Source organism: Chelon labrosus, assembly GCF_963514085.1.
Source record: "Chelon labrosus genome assembly, chromosome: 5".
Taxonomy (NCBI): Eukaryota; Metazoa; Chordata; class Actinopteri; order Mugiliformes; family Mugilidae; genus Chelon; species Chelon labrosus.
In genome coordinates, this window is record NC_140341.1 from 29033675 (window position 1) to 29051465 (window position 17791).

A 17791-nucleotide genomic window follows, 5' to 3' on the forward strand; every position below is an offset into this window, starting at 1 on the left:
TCCATTATGTGACAGATGATTCTATCTGGAAAATGAGCCGCTGAAGTGCTAGTCCAAAACAAGGTTTACACAATATGAAAAATATACCACTTTAGTAAAGGTTTAGCTGATATAAAAGAGGAATCATTCAGGGAAAGAATGTGATTACACTGCATCTACAATTCTACTCTATTGATGGCCACTTTCAAACCTCTGTGTATCAAACACAGGCCTGAAGCAGCACACAGAAAGAAAGGTTCTAGCAGAGGGTGAATTAACACTCGTCTGACATTTTGCTCTGACATGTTTTTCAGAGACACGAAGAAAGCTCTGAGCTGTGGCTTTCCAAGCAGGTAATGTTATTTTCATTTTTTGTGTCATATGCCATATGTATCATATTGAAAAGTACGCAATTCAATGCTGTAATGTCACTCGATGTCTTGTCTGCCTCAGTATCTTTCCAATCATTTGACATAAAGAACAACTTCTCTCTGTGTATTTCTATGGACATACTCTTTAGTAATCTCTGTATCTTAAAGGAAGCATCTAAACATCTTTCTTGTCCATGTGGACTTTTTTGATTATCAGCCTCTTGCTTGTCTAGAGAGCGATGCACATTCCATAACTTGGCACCAAATCAAAATCAAGGCCAAAGCACAACTCTTCTACTCTTCTCGTTGTGGTGAAATAATTATAGTATATGCACTTTTTTCTCAGAATGAAAACCTTTGGCTGTAGTTTTTTTATTGATTTCTTTCAAAGGCCTGTCCCCAGTTTTTCTGTTTTCCAAGCAGTGACAGAGGCAGAGAATAAAGTTTCCGGCAGGATTTAATCACACTGCCTTGCAGCTGTACATGCAGATTTGGCCACAGAAGTGGGTAATTTAACCTATTGACAATACTGACACTCAAGTTGGCTTGTTTTTGTTAAGGTGGAACTCCAATATAGATAAAATATATTAATTTACTGACTCAGAGAGTGCAGAGCGAGGGATTTTTATGCACGATTGTAACATAACAGCTCAAAGTGTACTGCACTCAAAGGCCCATTCTGGGTCAGCTCTCACCATCTGAGACGGACTTTGTTTGTGGCATTGATAATAGTATGGTCTAAAAGCCCTAGTATGGCCCATCTAATAGTATGGTCTAAAATGCAGTTAAGTGCATGTATCTAATCCATTTGAAAAATGCATACACCGGACATTGAGATATCCTGACATCCAGTTCTTTGTATAAATTAAAATTCCCCAAACTCTCCATCCTGCATTGCTCATAATGCAACGAATAGCGTATTTTTGTTAAACTCTTCCTGCCCTCTAAAACTTCATGTCTGCAGTTTGTAATTCTGCAGTCTTTCTGCTATGCATTTCAAATCCCAAATTACTCATATCACTATGACATATACTATGGCATATCTTGTTTTATTTTTATTTTCTTGGATTGTAGAATGGCGCTCCAGAGCCACAGGATACCTTACACATTGCTTTCGAGGACTGAATTGTTCTTGTTGTAAATTTACATCACTGCTTTTGACCTATGTCTTACTTAGAGTTACAGATAGAGGTAAATGGCTCATCTCCGCTTTCCGTGCTAGATACCCATTTTCCTTCCCAGCAAAGGGACCACTCAGCCAGACAGCAGTCAGAGCGTTGCAAAATGCTCATCTATTCACATAAAATTGGTGCAGATTGCTTCTTTTGGAGATTTTGAGGTTTGACTGTGGAGGCCATTTGCACATAGTTTTATCCACTTGTTAATACCGCTGACATTCCATGATGTCTGCCTCTGAACACAGGATACTTCACATGCTTCACATCTTCTTTTGATTGAAAGACCCAATTCTTGTCCAATTTTTACATCCAAAGATTAACAGGCACATCTTTCTGGATCTTGCTTTGAATTAAATGCCATGCAAATTAATCCATATTTGCTTTGCACAGACCCAAGAACCTGTATTCTCCAAAGATGGCAACAGATTCTTCCTGACGGTCCCGGTCAAGCAAGGAGGACGTGGCGAGTTTCATCACATAGCCATGTTCACCACACAGGTGAAGACTGAATTCAGAGTCAATATACTCTTAAGTTGTTACAGTGTATAGCCATAGATTTTACACAAGAATGATGCTACAGCTTTAACTTTAACAGGATGGGTGCTGTGTGAATGCCACGGCTAACATGTTTGTGATGTTGTGAAACGTTGATTAAAGAGCTGTCATAATCAAGGAACTTCTTACACCTAATTTATGATACCGTCTCTGCAGGTAAAAAAGACTTGTTTATATAAGCACCAGCATTAAAACTCCTACACAGAGTTTACTGACTACAAAGAACTGTTGTGTAACTAAATTATGTATGCTAGCAGCTTGATGTAAATGCATAAGTTCATTATCAAGCAATTTTCGGCGATGAAACAGGAACTACAGCAGCCATTAGAGACCGCCAATGAAATCCTACAGTAGTTTCTGCCATTTGCAATGATTTGCAATGCTTCAGTGGAAGCCAAGTCATTCCGTTTATTGTTGTTTTTCACTCTGTTATGTGTCTTATTGTGGTTTTGACAAAGGCCCTTGAATTTTAGGAGTTTTAAGTGTTTCTCTTTCCACTCTGTCGTGTGGGCACATTCTAAGCACAATGCTGTAGGGCTCTGACGGCTTGTGTTCCAGGGAGTGGAGAGAATCAAATAGTAAATATTGATCTGTGTGTCTGGGTTTTCTGTATACTTCAGTGTTGAGGCTTCTGTCATCCTCAGTGTGCACCTTATAGTCAGAGAAAGTAAACCAAAATCAAAGAAGTTTCCCTCAGATCCTCAAGTAAACTTGAACTTGCTGTCCTCTCTGACGATGTGTTCTGGGAAGACTTCCACTTCCTGTGTTTTGATTTGAACCCAGATGCGCAACCATGAAGGCAACCATGGCTCTTCTCTCTACTGTGCCTCTTCTGTACAGAGGTCAGCCACATGGCACAGCTGTGCTTCCATGTAAATACACCCTCACTCACTCTCTTGGTTGAGGTTGGTTCTGCTGTTCTGCAGAAGTTGTTTCCTTACAGTCTTCATCTCACAATCGTCTCTGATTGTGAGCCTTGTGAAGAATTCTTTCATCCCTTGGTCCTTCACAGTGGAACTGATAGAAGTGTTTGCAGGGGGTTATACTGGTAATTGATTTCTAAATGCCACGTCCATCCCCAGCCTTGTTTAACCATATAGTTACCAGACATTATATATTGCCTATAGTAGATAACAAACCCCTGAGTTAGCTTAAGTGAGAAAAAACTCCATAACACCCTATGATTTGAGCCAATGTTATGATTGAGAACAGTCCAGTAGCCTCTTATGTTGAAGCCTGACACTTTGTTTGCCAAACCATCACCCCGAGGATGCATTCAGACTGAAAGCACAGCAAATTTTGCCCAGAGTGTTCCTGCAGTCTCTGTGGTTTAGCTCCAAACAGACACTGTATTGTCTGAGCTTCACCATGTGAGTGGAGTATTCCCGTTGGCGAATTCCGTCATAAAATCCCCAGATAAGCATACATTTTTAGCTGAAACCAAAGCTTATATCACGGCTGGTCAACACACAAGTTGTGCCTAAAAATACATTTGTTGTACATATATACATATAGTTTTAGGTTTGCAATTACTTGAACTCTAAATTGGCCATAGGTGTGCATGTGAGTGTGAATGGTTGTCTGTCTCTCTGAGATAGACTGGAGACCTGTCCAGGGTGTACCCCGCCTCTCGCCCAATGACAGCTGGGATAGGCTCCCAGCTGTCCCAGCTGAATGAATGAATGAATGAAATTCTTGAACTCACATTGAAATGATAGAATAAGTAACTTTCCTCTTACCAGGCTTGTGCAGAGGAAGCAAAAGCAAACCAGACCCAGAAATCAATCATGAAGACGTGGCTTCCTGTGATTTTTTTGACATGATATTTGGTTTTTACAACAAAGATAACAATGTCAATAAGTGAAACATTTCTCTCACCAGAACCAGAAGTTGTACTGCTTTGAAAGTTGTATTGACAGATATCCAGGGGAGAAAATGCATTTTTCAGCCTTGAGTGGCCTTAACAAAGCTAATCAGGATGGAGCCATTGCAGAGAGAGTTACTCACTGACACTAGCGTATACTGCAGGCTCTATGAATGTCACAATTTGTACAATCTATTATCCTGTGCCACCACATTTAAAGTTCAATTTGTTTTTCATTGAGGTTCAGCATTTACTACTATCAGACAGAATGGCATGCAGGTCACCATTAGAACAAATAACTTCTTGTCTTGTTTTCCCTTTTTTTGTATAGACACTTCCAAATATACACCTTCCATCTAGTAGCTGAATACACAGAATCAACAGTTATTAGACAGAGCTCAAATAAATGACCCTTCTTTCGATTCTTTCAGTTCAGAGCAGATCAAAATGAAGTCCGACATCTAACATCAGGAAACTGGGAGGTGACCAAGATCATTGCCTACGATGAGAACACTGACAACCTGTGAGTCTAACCAGCTGCAGACAGAACATTTTAAAAAAAATGACAGAAAATATCCATATAAGAGACAGTGAACATTGAACTGGATCCTTCGTTTTTCATCTTGGATAGGACATCTCACTTTTACTATGCAAAATTATGAATTGAAAGAAACCAAGAAGATACATGATCTTAGTGTTTCATTTAGTTTATCTGTTCTAATCTGCTCTAATTGTCTTTTTTTTTCTCTTGACAGTTACTTCCTCAGCACCGAGGGTTCGCCACGAAGACGCCAGCTCTTCAGGTTGTGGTTCTTGTAGTGCTTCCAGTGTGTAGCCAGAAAGTTGTTACACAACACATTTAGTGACCTGATATAATCTGAGGATTTCTTTTTGAAAGCAACCATTTTGTTAATAGTACCTAAACTCACAATGAAGGATAACAGAGATATTGTTATATTTTGATTAGAGCAACAACAGATGCATTCAGTAGATTTACTCAAACAAGTATAGCAAGTACTAAAAAGTTATGACATAAACATACTGTTGCATTCACAGAGCCAGCATAGATTATTCAGAATTAATTTGGGAACTTTATTGTTAGTTTATAGACAATACTTCAATTATTGATTCATATGCATGTAATAGTCTAAAATAGTCTTGGTTATAGTCAAGAGGGGTACACTATATACAGGCTATGACCAGACACTTAATACTTACTAATACGTAGCTGGATATGATTTATTGTTACTTCTGGTCTCTTTAGGGCAAAAGTTTTGCCATACTTTAGAGATAAAGTAATGCTGCTTTCCCACTGATGGCTTCTCCTGATTTTTTTTTTTACTTGGTCTCACTTTTTTTGTCATCTTCTCTCCTCAGTGTTAAAACCGTGGGTCTGTTCCCTCGACGGTGTTTAACATGTGAGCTAAATAAAGCTCACTGTCTGTACTTTGATGCTGACATCAGCCCCACAAACCAGCACATTATCCTCCACTGTAAAGGTAGGCCATTAAACATCCCACTTTAAAGCTCTTCTGGTGTTCCTGCTGTTAAATTCTCAGTCAAATAGCAGCCAGGGTGCCTTTGGCTTCCATAAAGTGAAACACTTCTTAAAGAGTGGGATATAATTTTAAGGAATGTTATTATAAAAGTGTTCAGGGATTTGACTTGAAAAGTGGGTGTGATTTAGAAAACTACAGCAATTTGGCACAAGATACCACCAGCTGTACAAGTGCAGACAAATGTCTGCTTCCACCAACAGCATCCTTTCTCACGTTGTTAGAACTGGGAGAAATGAACTATTAGACTGAATACTGTTTTATTTAAAAGGCTGAAAGTGTTCTCGCTTTTGATTTTTGTCACTGTGACCCAAACATAGACTTTTTCATGTTTCTGCTGCTGTTATAAACAACAAGTTACAAAAGTCATGTGCAGTTTTATATGATGGGAGGAAAAAGCTAGTTGCCCCACAGCACATATGGTGCAACTGGATGAACTCTCACGAGACGTGAAATACACTTTAACACTGTACTGGAAGAGTAAAGCTTTCTCTCGACAGCCCAGAGCTAAATCCATATCATCTTGTAAACTGCTTATAAACTCATTTTGTAGTTGATTGTAATATAATTGCAATATCAATATCACAGTCGACTTATGGTTGCGGCGGTTCAACCGTTACATGGACAATTAAAACTTGCACTGATGGTTATGCAATTATATGTTGGCATCAATGGCTTTCCTGTTTGTGGGAGTTCTTAGTTAAGCAAGAGCTGGTATACATGACGATCAAATCTAACAACAAGCATGTTTCAATTTGCATTTAATGCTGACAAAGCCTGTTTCATCCCAGAAGAAGCTCAAACATCATTAGGTCTGCCCTCAGGTCCACATGTAGGATATTAGGAACAGTGTATAAAGTCAAGGGAAATATCCTAATCTGTAATGTCAGTGACCTGAAAAACAGTTGTACGTTGCAGTTTTCTGATTGCTTCCAAAATCTTTGTTGCATTTACATTGCTTCTGGAGTGATATATTGCATAGTATGTAAATACACCAAACTGTACCTGGGCTATGTGCAAAACGAAATTAGTTTTATGCAAGATTGTCCTTTTTTCTTTGTGTAAATGATTAGCAAACTGGCAACGGGAATTCATTTGCAGAATGAATCTATAGACAATGTGAACAGCTAAATATCACAAACTGTTAGAAATGTGCCAAACAGCAGGCAGGAGAAAACTAGCATGGCCCATGCAGACGTATTCAGACATGTGCTGCAATAGAACGAGCAGAATATCGGAATTAAAATCTGAACAGAAGTCAGCAGAAGAATGGCGCTGTGAGCAGCCAGCAGCACATCATTACCTGCAAGGAAGCAGATGCAATAGATGCCAACAGTGGAGCTACGCTAAAATATTCAGCAGCAGTGGAGCCTCAGAGCTTACTGACGTTATCAAGCTAACTGAGCTGAGCAGCCATGAATGCCATGTCACTAGCAGCGCAGAGTAGCATCCGATACTTAGCTTAGATACCGACATGATAGCAAGTTGAAAACTGCTTCCTCACAAAGTGGTCACGGTCTGACAGCAAACAGGAATACTTAGCACCTGTTTTATGTCTTCTCAACTGCTGTAATTCATCAGCTTTTCTTTAGGCGATACCTAAATATGATTTGCACATTCGGTTAGTGTTTGTGTGCAGCATTGAGCTTTGATTTAAACTGAGCTGGGGATTATACTGTGTGTTTTATGTTCCTAATTTATTCAGCATTCATTTACTCATTGCCAGGGCCTGATCATCAAGTCACTCACCAACAATTCAATTATATATTAATCTCTCATCAGTGGTAGACGATTATTAGGCTCTGTGTCATGTATCATCCAGTTTAGGTTGCTTTACTGGCTATATCATTCATTAGCGGGTGTACAGCATACTGTTTGTGGTTTCATTTTTTTGAGTAGATGAGAGCACTCCAAGTTCACAAGCATTTTACTTTTTGTAGTGATTTACTGGACAATAAAATAGTTTCCTACCCTAAAAGCATAAAAAAAATAATAATGGAGAAACCTGTTGTCTTCGGAGAGTCGAGATCACATAATCCCAACAAGCCTGCTCTGACACCTGTTGCCATCGAGAGCAGCACAAGCTTTTTAAGCCCACATATAAAACATTTCTGGATGTTTTTTTTCTTGTTTTCCACAAGATAAATGCACACAAAGAAACTATTTCTCTGTGTGACACAAGGAATGCAAAGGTCAAAGCTAATGCAGCCGAATAACAGATAAATGCAAGGAAGGAAACATTAGGGAAAAAAGAATGAGCTATGGTATGAATAGCACAGCAATTTAAACACATTTTACATGACATTTTACGGTTCTACGTGACAAGATGGTTGGGGTTAGAGCTAGGTATATGTGTAAAGGCTCTCTCATTGTGACTACTCTGCATGAAATAACACAGCAAAACCACGTGACATGATTAGCCATGGTACTCATACGCTGTTAGATAATACCTGCCTGGGATGCACTTACTAGGAGCTTTTTAGCTGCAACTGAGGTATTGAACAAACCCGCCATCCTATTAACCTCTAACCAAGTATTTTGCAGAGGGGCATTGAAAAGAACTGATTTAATTTGACACTCTGAGGCTATTAGAGAGGGAATGTGATTGACCTTTAGCCCTTAATTGATTCAGTTAAGGTAGGGATGGTGGCATGTACAATTGAGAAAACAAGACAGCACCTTGCATATATAATTTTGCGGAGCAAATTTAGAGATACATAATCTCTTTAGTTTGAAGAATGACAAAATTTACTGTAATCATTTATAAGATGGTCAGTTACTATCTATACATTGCACATATGATCAGAATTACAGAAAAACAGCATGTTGCCTAAATTATTCGCAAACCTTTTTTTTTTCTTCTTCTTCTTTTTAGGTCCTGGCGCTCCAACTGTGATCTTACACAGCCTCAACAATTCAAGTAAGTTCATTTGTATCCCAGCTTTCAGAAAAAAGAAGTTACACACTTCTATGAACAAGGCAAATTATTCTGAGAGAACCAAATTGCCTAAATCTGAATGTTTTCAATGTTTAAATAGGACAAAGAAATTTACTGAAATGAATAGACAAACTGAAATGAATTATCCGTTTTCCATCATCTTCCAGCAACTCCATAAACTGTTAACATTTCTTGCTAATACAACAGCTGGCACCTCTGGATTCTGTTTTCTTGTTTCTATTACTTCTTTGTACTTAACATGGTACACACACATACATAGAAATACAGTCGAGTAACCAACTTTCATCGTCATTATCATCAAGAAGTAGTTTCAATCTTGGTTCAACATATTAGCTAAATGCAGCATCAGTTTTATTTGTTCTGGCTTAATGTGTAAAGGGCTTTTCAAACTAGTGTCTATTACACAAATTGGGCATAACATTATGACCACCTTTATAATATTGTGTAGGTCTCCCTTGTGGCTCAAAAACAGTTGTGACATCATCAGAGAATGTGACATGGGCCTTCTGAGGGTGTCCTGTGGTGTCTGGCAACAGAATGTTGTTAGTGGGAGCCTTTAGATCCTATAGGTTGAGGGGAGGTTCCCACAGATACTTGATCAGTTTGGGAATTTGGAGGCCAAGTCAACACCTTGTGCTGTTCTTCATGTTTTTTTGAGTTGTTCCTAAACCATTTTTGTGTGTGTGCCTGCGTCAGGCTGCATCCTGCTGGGGATGGCTGCTGCCATCAAGGAGTGTCATTGCTATGGGGTAATAAATAATAATAATAATAAATTTTATTTATAAAGCACTTTACATCAAATATCTCAAAGTGCTACAGGTTAAAAAGAAGAAGAAAAGGTTTTAAAAAAGAAAAAACATCTAAAGGGGACCAAAAGCTTTGCTAAAAAGAAATGTCTTAAGACCTTTTTTAAAACAGTCAGTTGATTGTGGTGCCCTCAAGGTGTCAGGGAGGGCATTCCACAGACATGGGGCAGCAGCACAGAAGGCCCTATCTCCCATGGTCCTCCGTCTGGTTCTGGGTATGTGGAGGAGGTTTGATTGAGTGGAGCGGAGGGAGCGTGTTGTGTTTTGTGGATTGATGATTTCTTTGAGATAGGGGGGTGCGTGTCCATGGATGCATTGGTGAGTGAGGAGGGAAACTTTGTACTCAATCCTGGTGGAGATGGGAAGCCAGTGGAGTGAGTGGAGAATGGGGGTAATGTGCTCATGTTTCTGCACTCTCATCAGGATCCTAGCTGCAGAGTTTTGGATGTACTGAAGCCTCTGCAGACTCTTGCTAGGAATCCCAATGAGAAGTGCGTTACAGTAGTCCAGTCTAGAGGAGACAAAAGCATGAACCAGCTTTTCAGCATCTGAGAGGGAGAGAATGGGGCGGAGTTTGGAAATGTTACGGAGGCGGTAGAAGGAGGTCTTGCAGAGGTGATTTATATGGGCTTCAAACGTGAGTTGAGAGTCCATTTTTACACCAAGATTAGTGACTGTTGATGAAAGGGGGATGTTGGCGCTAGAGAAGGTGATGCTGGTTATGGATGATGATTTGGTCTGGTGAGGGGTGCCAATCAGTATGGCTTCGGTTTTGGAGCTGTTTAGTTGGAGGAAATTGTGCTCCATCCATGACTTTATCTCCTCCAGGCAGGAGGTGAGTTTTGATGGGGATGACAGTGAGGATGGGGTTGCAGCTGTGGCATTTACATAAAGCTGCGTGTCATCAGCATAGCAGTGGAATGAAATTTTGTGACGGCTGATGATTTGGCCAAGGGGGGTGAGGTAGAGGATGAAGAGGATGGGGCCAAGGACTGATCCCTGGGGGACACCGCAGGTGACTGTGTGTGGATATGATTTGGAGTGACCCAGGGAGATGTATTCTGTCCGGTTTGTGAGGTATGACTTGAACCAACTGAGAGCAGTGTCATTGAGTCCAGTGGTGAGGTGGAGCCGGTTTAAAAGAATGCCATGGTCGACAGTGTCAAAAGCAGCAGAAAGATCCAGGAGGATGAGGAGGGAGGGAGAGCCACCATCAGATGACATGAGGAGGTCGTTTGTGACTCTGACGAGGGCAGTCTCTGTGCTGTGAGCGGAGCGGAAACCGGACTGGAATTTTTCAAAAAGGTTATTATGTTTGAGGTGGTCCAGAAGGTGGGTGGCAACTGCTTTCTCAAGTACTTTCGATATGAAGGGGAGATTGGAAATGGGCCTATAGTTGGATAGGACGTCCGGATCAAGAGTGGGTTTTTTGAGTAATGGTCTGATTATGGCATTTTTTAAGGCAGGGGGAACGTGACCAGTTTGGAGGGAATGATTTATAATAGCGGTGATCAGGGGGGTTAGGACAGTGATATGGGTTTTCACCAGGGAGGTTGGGAGAGGGTCCAGAGGACAGGTAGAGGATTTCATCTTCCTGATGATGTTCTGCACCTCTTCTGATGAAACCACAGGAAAGCAGATTAGGGGTTGTGAGACAGTATACGCTGTAGGAACAGTTTGGGTGGGAGGACCAAAAAGGGCAGAGCGAATATGTGCAATTTTTGATGTGAAAAAATCCATGAATTTATTGCACTGCTCTTCTGTAGTGGCAGTAAGTGGAGGGGGTTGTGGTTTGAGAAGGTGATTTACAGTGGAAAAAAGCTGCTTGGAATTTCCTGGACTGTTTCTGATGGCATCGGAGTAAAACTGTGACCTTGCATCTTTGAGGGACTGAGCATATTTTTGCTGTTGCTCCCGGTACATTTGTTTGTGGACAGTGAGGCCAGAGGCTTTGAAGCGCCGCTCAAGGACTCGCCCTGCTGCCTTCATCTTACGAAGCCCATCTGTGAACCAGGGAGCTGAGCGGGTGAAGGTGACTGTTCTGGTTTTAACAGGGGCATGGAGGTCCAGGAGGCTGCTCAGATGGCTGTTGTAGTAGTCCACTGCTTCATCGGCTGATGAAAAGTGTGTGGAAAGATGTTGAAAGTCTGCTGCCAAGAGTTCTGGGTTTATGTTTTTTAGGTTTCTGAAACAGATATTCCGCTTAGGCTTGGAGAGGCTGGATGGGGATTGCAGATCCATAGAAATGGCCTTGTGATCAGACACACCTAGGTCATACACCTGCAGGTTGGTGAGAGGGGCAGAATTTGTAATGACCAGGTCCAAGGTGTGTCCCCTGGTGTGCGTGGGGACATCAACAAGTTGTTTTAAATTAAAACAGTCCAGTATCTGAAGAAATTCAGCTGCAAAAGGGGAGGAGGGGGTGTCAACGTGGATGTTCAGATCACCTAAAATTATGACATCGGCAGAGGATGTGCAGAAAGTTGTGAAAAGATCTGACATCTCAGTCATAAATGACGGGTTTGGTTTTGGTGGTCGGTAAATGAGGAGGAACAGCACAGGGGAAGGGGACTTAGATTTAAATGCAAGGCATTCAAATGAAGACAGTTCAGGTAATGGTTGCAGAGATAGCTCCAGATCGCTGCGATAGATAACTGACAGGCCAGGGGTGTCTGGTCTGGTCTAGGTGGGTGCTACATGTCTAAGTACCATCCACATGAATGCCAGGTCCAAATGTTTCCCAGCAGAACGTTGTATTGTCACAAGATGGTCAATGTTATTTACTTCTAATGTCAGTGGTTTTTAATGTTCTGGCTGATCTGGATTCCAGATATAATAGTAGGAGTGATATTAACTGTTCTCTTGGTTTTTGTTGGAATGTTGGGAGCAGCCATGATGAATTTTGGGAAACTGCATTTTCAAGTTTTCCCTCTTACGAGCATGAAGGCAGGCGGCTGGAGCTGTCATTATCTTGCCAATGATGGTGCAGACATCATCAGCATCATTCTGCAGTGCTGTAATACAATAAAGTGTCTCCTCAGTAAACACATTCCCTAACTGCTTGTTTGAACACAGCCACTCACTCAGTACAGTATAGCTGACTTAACATTAGAGTTTTCTACCCACACTCCCCATTCACTTGTTCATTCAGTACCATACTTTAACTGTCTGGATTTAACAGGACATAAATAATCTTTCTAGCTAGATAACACCTAGGGTATGATTTAGGTGGAAGTGTGCTATTGATTCCTTCACTACTATCCCTACAGAACTGTACTAAGGTAAGGTAGAGGAAGGTTATATTAACATAATCAACAATTTTACTGAGAGGCAAGAGGCTACTTATCAGACCAACAGATCAAGCATCTAAAACAGCTTGTGAAGTTGAGATCACCTTCATGATTCCTGTCCACGCATGGGTGTTTCTGCAAAAAATGGATTTCTATTCGTTGATGAAAGACATTATCTTTATATCGCAATACAGGTTGATTTTCACTTGGTTATTGTGTTGTTGCCTTTTGTGAAATAAGTTGCCACTTACAAATTTAACGCTGTCTGGTCGACCAGACAGGACTGGATTTTCCACCCTGCTGGAAGATGAAGGCAATACAGAGTTTGTCTAAATATCGCCACCTGAAACTTTTAATTCTTGCCCTTGGTTTGAATATAAACTGTTCTGTGAGAGCCTTGATGGGAGCTGAGACCAAGGTCGGAGTCTTTTCAAATGCAGTCTGTGTAAAAATTGAATAGGGTTTGATGAGTACTTCCTTTTGAATCAGGTTTTCTGCGACCACATTAGCCTGTACTATTCTGGTCCACTGAAGTCTACAAATTCACATTTCTTCCTCCCGTTGCTTCTCTGCTGTTGGCATATATACAGGCACACATATTGCATTGTATTGTATCACTTCCTTCAACACACACACATGCCTGATCTTGTTATCCAAGACTGTATGCCTATGTCCCCCTACATAAAAAAAAAAAAAAAAAAAAAAAAAAATTAACAGCTGTGCTGCAGAAAAGCAAGCAATTTGCCCAGGGTTATTTGGACAGGCCCTCCATCCACAGCTGGGAACTCAAGGCCCTTGGCGGTTTCATAATGAGACGTCTATTGATTTTGGGTTTTCCATTAGAAATGCTGGATGAATTCCATTTCATTTAGCTGCTTCTCAGATGGCTTGAATGGAAAAAATGGCCAAATCAGACTCATTGTTTACTATGTGTGGGGAACCTAGTGGGGGTCCTGATTTTGAGGCCAGAACGAGCAAGCGGGTGGGTGTAAAATGCCTTTTTAGAAATGGAACCTTTTAACGGCTTTTCATTATTATTATTATTATGCTGTCCGCCCAAATGCCTGACAATATAAAATCTTAGAAGTAGAATATGAAAATGTATATATATATGTATAATACAAAATATAAAATAACTAGTGCAAATGAGAATGTAAACAATGAACTGAAATGTAAACAGAAACCGAAAACATGATCAGTGCATTGTATGACATGACTAGTCCATGATTTTAGTCCATGATTCTAGACTCCTGTCAGTTGTTGAGGAGTCTGACAGCAGTGGGGAAAAAGGACTTACATTTCAGACTTCCGTACCTCTGGCCTGAGGATAGAAGACAATTTATAAAACTCAGATACCTATGTTTTCCATCTCATATCATTATGTCACTGGCTTTAAAGACAGTTCCTTGTCTTATAATGGGTCATTTGTATGCAGTCTCGCCAAGATTTTGGATTCTTTCATACTTTTAACACATTGCCCTCATCTTCACAGATTACTATATCCTTGAGAACAACTCTATGCTGAAGGCTGCCTTGAAGTACAAAAGGATCCAGCTGACTGATTTCAGAACTGTTCCAATGGAACATTTTGGTGAGAATAAGGCAGTGGCTTCTGTGGTGTCACTGTGAATCACAGATGAACTGTAGGATGGATAGACTGGCTTTTCTTTTATCTCTTTTTACAGATTTACCTTTGAAGATCTCTTACCCACCAGACTTCTCCGAGTCCCGTCACTATGGACTGCTGTTGCTAGTGTATGTAATTCTAACATATAAGATTCTGTGAGTCATATCAGCTGACACTTTTATCAGGACTAATGCAGGCCTATTACAGGACAGAAAATGTATGCATATTTAATGTGCGAGGGCCCCGGTTGTAATCAAACCCCTGACAGTAAAGCAATTTGTACACAGAGGAGCTGAGGTCATGTTGAGTCAATCACAGGGTAGCTTTGTGGCGCCCTGTGATTGACTCCTCTTCACATCCACATCCATTTGAATAATCAAACAGTAAATAGACAATTCAGAACTGAGAGGATGACGTGTTTACATGGCAGGCTGATAAAGCTGCACCAGCAGAACCTATTTTGTGTCCTATTGTTCAGTAGTGGCCCTTAGCTGTCCCAAAACTACTAAAAACGAATCAGTGAAGCATTATTTTACACTGGCTGACGTTTTGCTTTATGAGAATAAACACAAGCACAGCCACCAGGCTACTGAGTAACGTTCCAGAATAAAATAAAAAATAGACAAAAGCACAAAATGTAGACTCAGTCTCTGGAATACTGTCATTTTTGATGGATTTTTTTCTATTTCATTTTCTTAACAAAATGCATATCCTTTTATTCTTTTCAGTGACAGTGCCCCTGGTGGTCAGGCTGTCACTGACCGTTTCTCAATCAGCTGGGACTCTGTCCTGGTCAGTTCTGACAACGTCATTGTCGCCCGCCTGGACGGCCGGGGCAGCGGGTTCCAGGGTCAGAGGATCCTGCACGAAGTTTACCAGAGGCTGGGAACGGTTGATGTTCAGGACCAGATTGCAGCAGTAGAGTATGTTGTCACATTCACTTCATTCTACTCTTAAGCGTCTTGCAGCTTGAGGCAACACATTCAATGAAATTCTACCCTCACAAGAGCTTTGTCACTCACTTGGGAATTCATAGGACAATACAATACTATTCAAAATATCTGTGTTACACAACCTAGATTAAGTCTATAAATACCCTATAAATAGTTTATATATGTGGCATATAGTGTATATATAAATATATAATTGAGATAGTTCTGGGGGTTTTGGCTTATGGTCACATTTAACTATATGAATTGATACAGTATTTTAGAAGAGAGATATACAATTAAATCTGAGGTGGTTCTGAGTTTTCCATCCTCTGTTTTCTTCCTCACTGTTATTTCTAAAAACACTTTCACAGGGGGTTGCAAACAATGAGGCTGACAGTGATTTTATTTGCAGTCTCCTCCCATGCATCTTCATTGCCGGCACTTGTCAGCTGATACTACATTTCCCATATTATACATTTTGTCTGCTCTGCTCTGCTCTGCTCTGCTGTAGTAATAAGGCTTTTTCTTTTAATTTGCAAGCCATTATCCAATAAGCTTCTGAATATTTCTTCCAGATTGGCATGGTACAAGTGGTTCACATTAGCTCTTCAAAGCTGCTTTTGATGCTTACACAATGAAATGCTGTCAACAAGATGAAGTATTTTTGAGTGTAATCAGAACTTAAGTTTACAACCTTTTACATCAACTTTTAGTATAGTGTGTTAAAAGTGTAATATTTTGAATTATTAAAAAAATACCTTGATTAAAAAAAAAATAAATCTGCCGCAGCGGATTAGCACACAGACCAATTCTACCACTACATATAATAGCTGCAGGTTTTGCGACACGGCTCCTTTGCTCTGAGTGCAAATATACAGCAGGAAACCCAAGAATAATCAATAGCAAAGGTCAAAGTAAACCAGAAGTGTTTTCAACTGGTGTAAAGAATGTCTGTGTTTACCCTAGAGCAGACGTTTTAACATTTTGCCGTCACATTCTGCTGTTTTCAGGCTTTAGACTTTTAGATGCTATGAATACGTTTTAAACCATAGCTCATGTTTTATGTTTGTGTCTTTCCAGATACATGATTACATTTCCATATATCGATCGGACACGAATAGCAGTGTTTGGAAAGGTGAGCCTGCGTTTATGTCCATATGCTTATCACATGCTAGAGGAAATGCATGGATGCAGGAAAAAAAAATATCCAAAAACTGTGTGTTTACATGGCTATGATTTAATACTTACTCTCATACTTATGCAATTTGAGTTGAATAAATGTTTATGTTTGCCTGTTCAGGGTTATGGAGCCTACATTACATTAATGATGCTCAAGTCTACTGACAGCCTGTTTAAATGTGCATGTGCAATGTCACCGGTGACTGACTGGAAACTCTACGGTGAGTACATCTCCTTTAAAACCTGCACAAAGCTACAATTTCTTTTGGATTTTATATCCCACACAGACATGTTCCTCGCATTGTATTTTTATTGTACATTAGCCTTCAGCTATGAAGAATGTTTATCTCTAACAGAAAATACCTAAAATGAGGGGCATCAGGATCTTAGCTGTAGACTAGAGTAAAAAACGTTTTCTGTAATCATAAGATGACACAGAGGACTCTTTCACCTGCACAGGGTGTTATTTCCTCTTCACTGAAAGTATTTTACTTGAGCTCAGGATGACAGGAACTCCACTTTGTTCAGGTACTTAGCTGCAGCTGAAGCACTGTCTACTAGTGGCACTGTTAAGAACGTATCACCTCTCATTTGTACAGCGTCAGCGTTCTCCGAGCGGTACCTTGGCATGCCATTACGGGATGACAGCAGATATCAGGTATGTGTTTACTGCCTCCCCGTGCTTGTTTGCTGTTGATCTTTGAAAGCATAACATCACTGACACACCTACAGTTAAGCTCCCGCCGTTACTGAATGCCACCGCTATCAAAGTCAGAGGCAGCGGTGCCTTGCTTTTTCTTGTTTTTTTTTTTTTCATGCTCTGTAGGATTTTGTCACTCATCTCTCTTTGGTAACTGAGCGCACTGGTGTGTCTGATCAGACGCTGGGGGTTTCTTGTAAGCCAATGCAAAAGAGTAGCCTGGTTCTCACAGGCCTGCTGATGTTTAGCTATCAGAGGCTTTTTTTCTGCACTGCGATAGGAAACAGGCAATGCACTGTAAACAACCAAACAAGAAATCTTTTCCCAACATGTTATTTACTGCTGTCACTGTACTGCACCTTGGCATTTCCCCTATAATTTGTAAAAGCCCAAGCATAGAAAATAAAGATGTCACAAAGATACTATATCACTAAGAGATCTCTAACTGACTTGAATGACACTATATCATGTAGAATGTAATTTACAACAATGCTTTTGATTTGATACATTCTGCATCTTTTTATTACATTCTCTAATGCCACATTGCCTATCTAACCCACTATTTGTGAATTTCTTGCAGTTTTCCAGTGTGCTGCAGAACGTTCAAGCACTTAGGGAGCAGACACTGATGCTGGTGCACGGCACAGCAGATGGTAAGAGGAAATAAATCGTAGATAGAATGAAACTATGTAGTGCATCGCTGCTGAGCACAAAGAAGCGTGCAATCCTGGAAGGTAATGAGGCAAATGGTTTTTAATCAAAAGATAAAAGGAAAAGTGGGTTATCTAAATTGAT

General features: G+C 40.3%; 1 protein-coding gene across 1 annotated transcript in view; it reads left to right on the plus strand.

Annotated features, from left to right (window-relative positions):
- dpp10 (dipeptidyl peptidase like 10) overlaps positions 1 to 17791 on the plus strand; it is a gene marked incomplete at its 5' end in the record, with an annotated part of 201361 nt that overhangs the window by 181860 nt on the left and 1710 nt on the right. Inside the window, 13 exons of the mRNA XM_084544737.1 lie at positions 294 to 332; positions 1919 to 2026; positions 4379 to 4470; positions 4703 to 4750; positions 5325 to 5446; positions 8379 to 8423; positions 14051 to 14149; positions 14244 to 14313; positions 14914 to 15108; positions 16198 to 16252; positions 16418 to 16517; positions 16896 to 16954; positions 17577 to 17649. Coding sequence (XP_084400863.1) covers positions 294 to 332; positions 1919 to 2026; positions 4379 to 4470; positions 4703 to 4750; positions 5325 to 5446; positions 8379 to 8423; positions 14051 to 14149; positions 14244 to 14313; positions 14914 to 15108; positions 16198 to 16252; positions 16418 to 16517; positions 16896 to 16954; positions 17577 to 17649 — 1105 coding nt within the window. The remainder of the gene's footprint in view (positions 1 to 293; positions 333 to 1918; positions 2027 to 4378; positions 4471 to 4702; positions 4751 to 5324; positions 5447 to 8378; positions 8424 to 14050; positions 14150 to 14243; positions 14314 to 14913; positions 15109 to 16197; positions 16253 to 16417; positions 16518 to 16895; positions 16955 to 17576; positions 17650 to 17791) is intronic.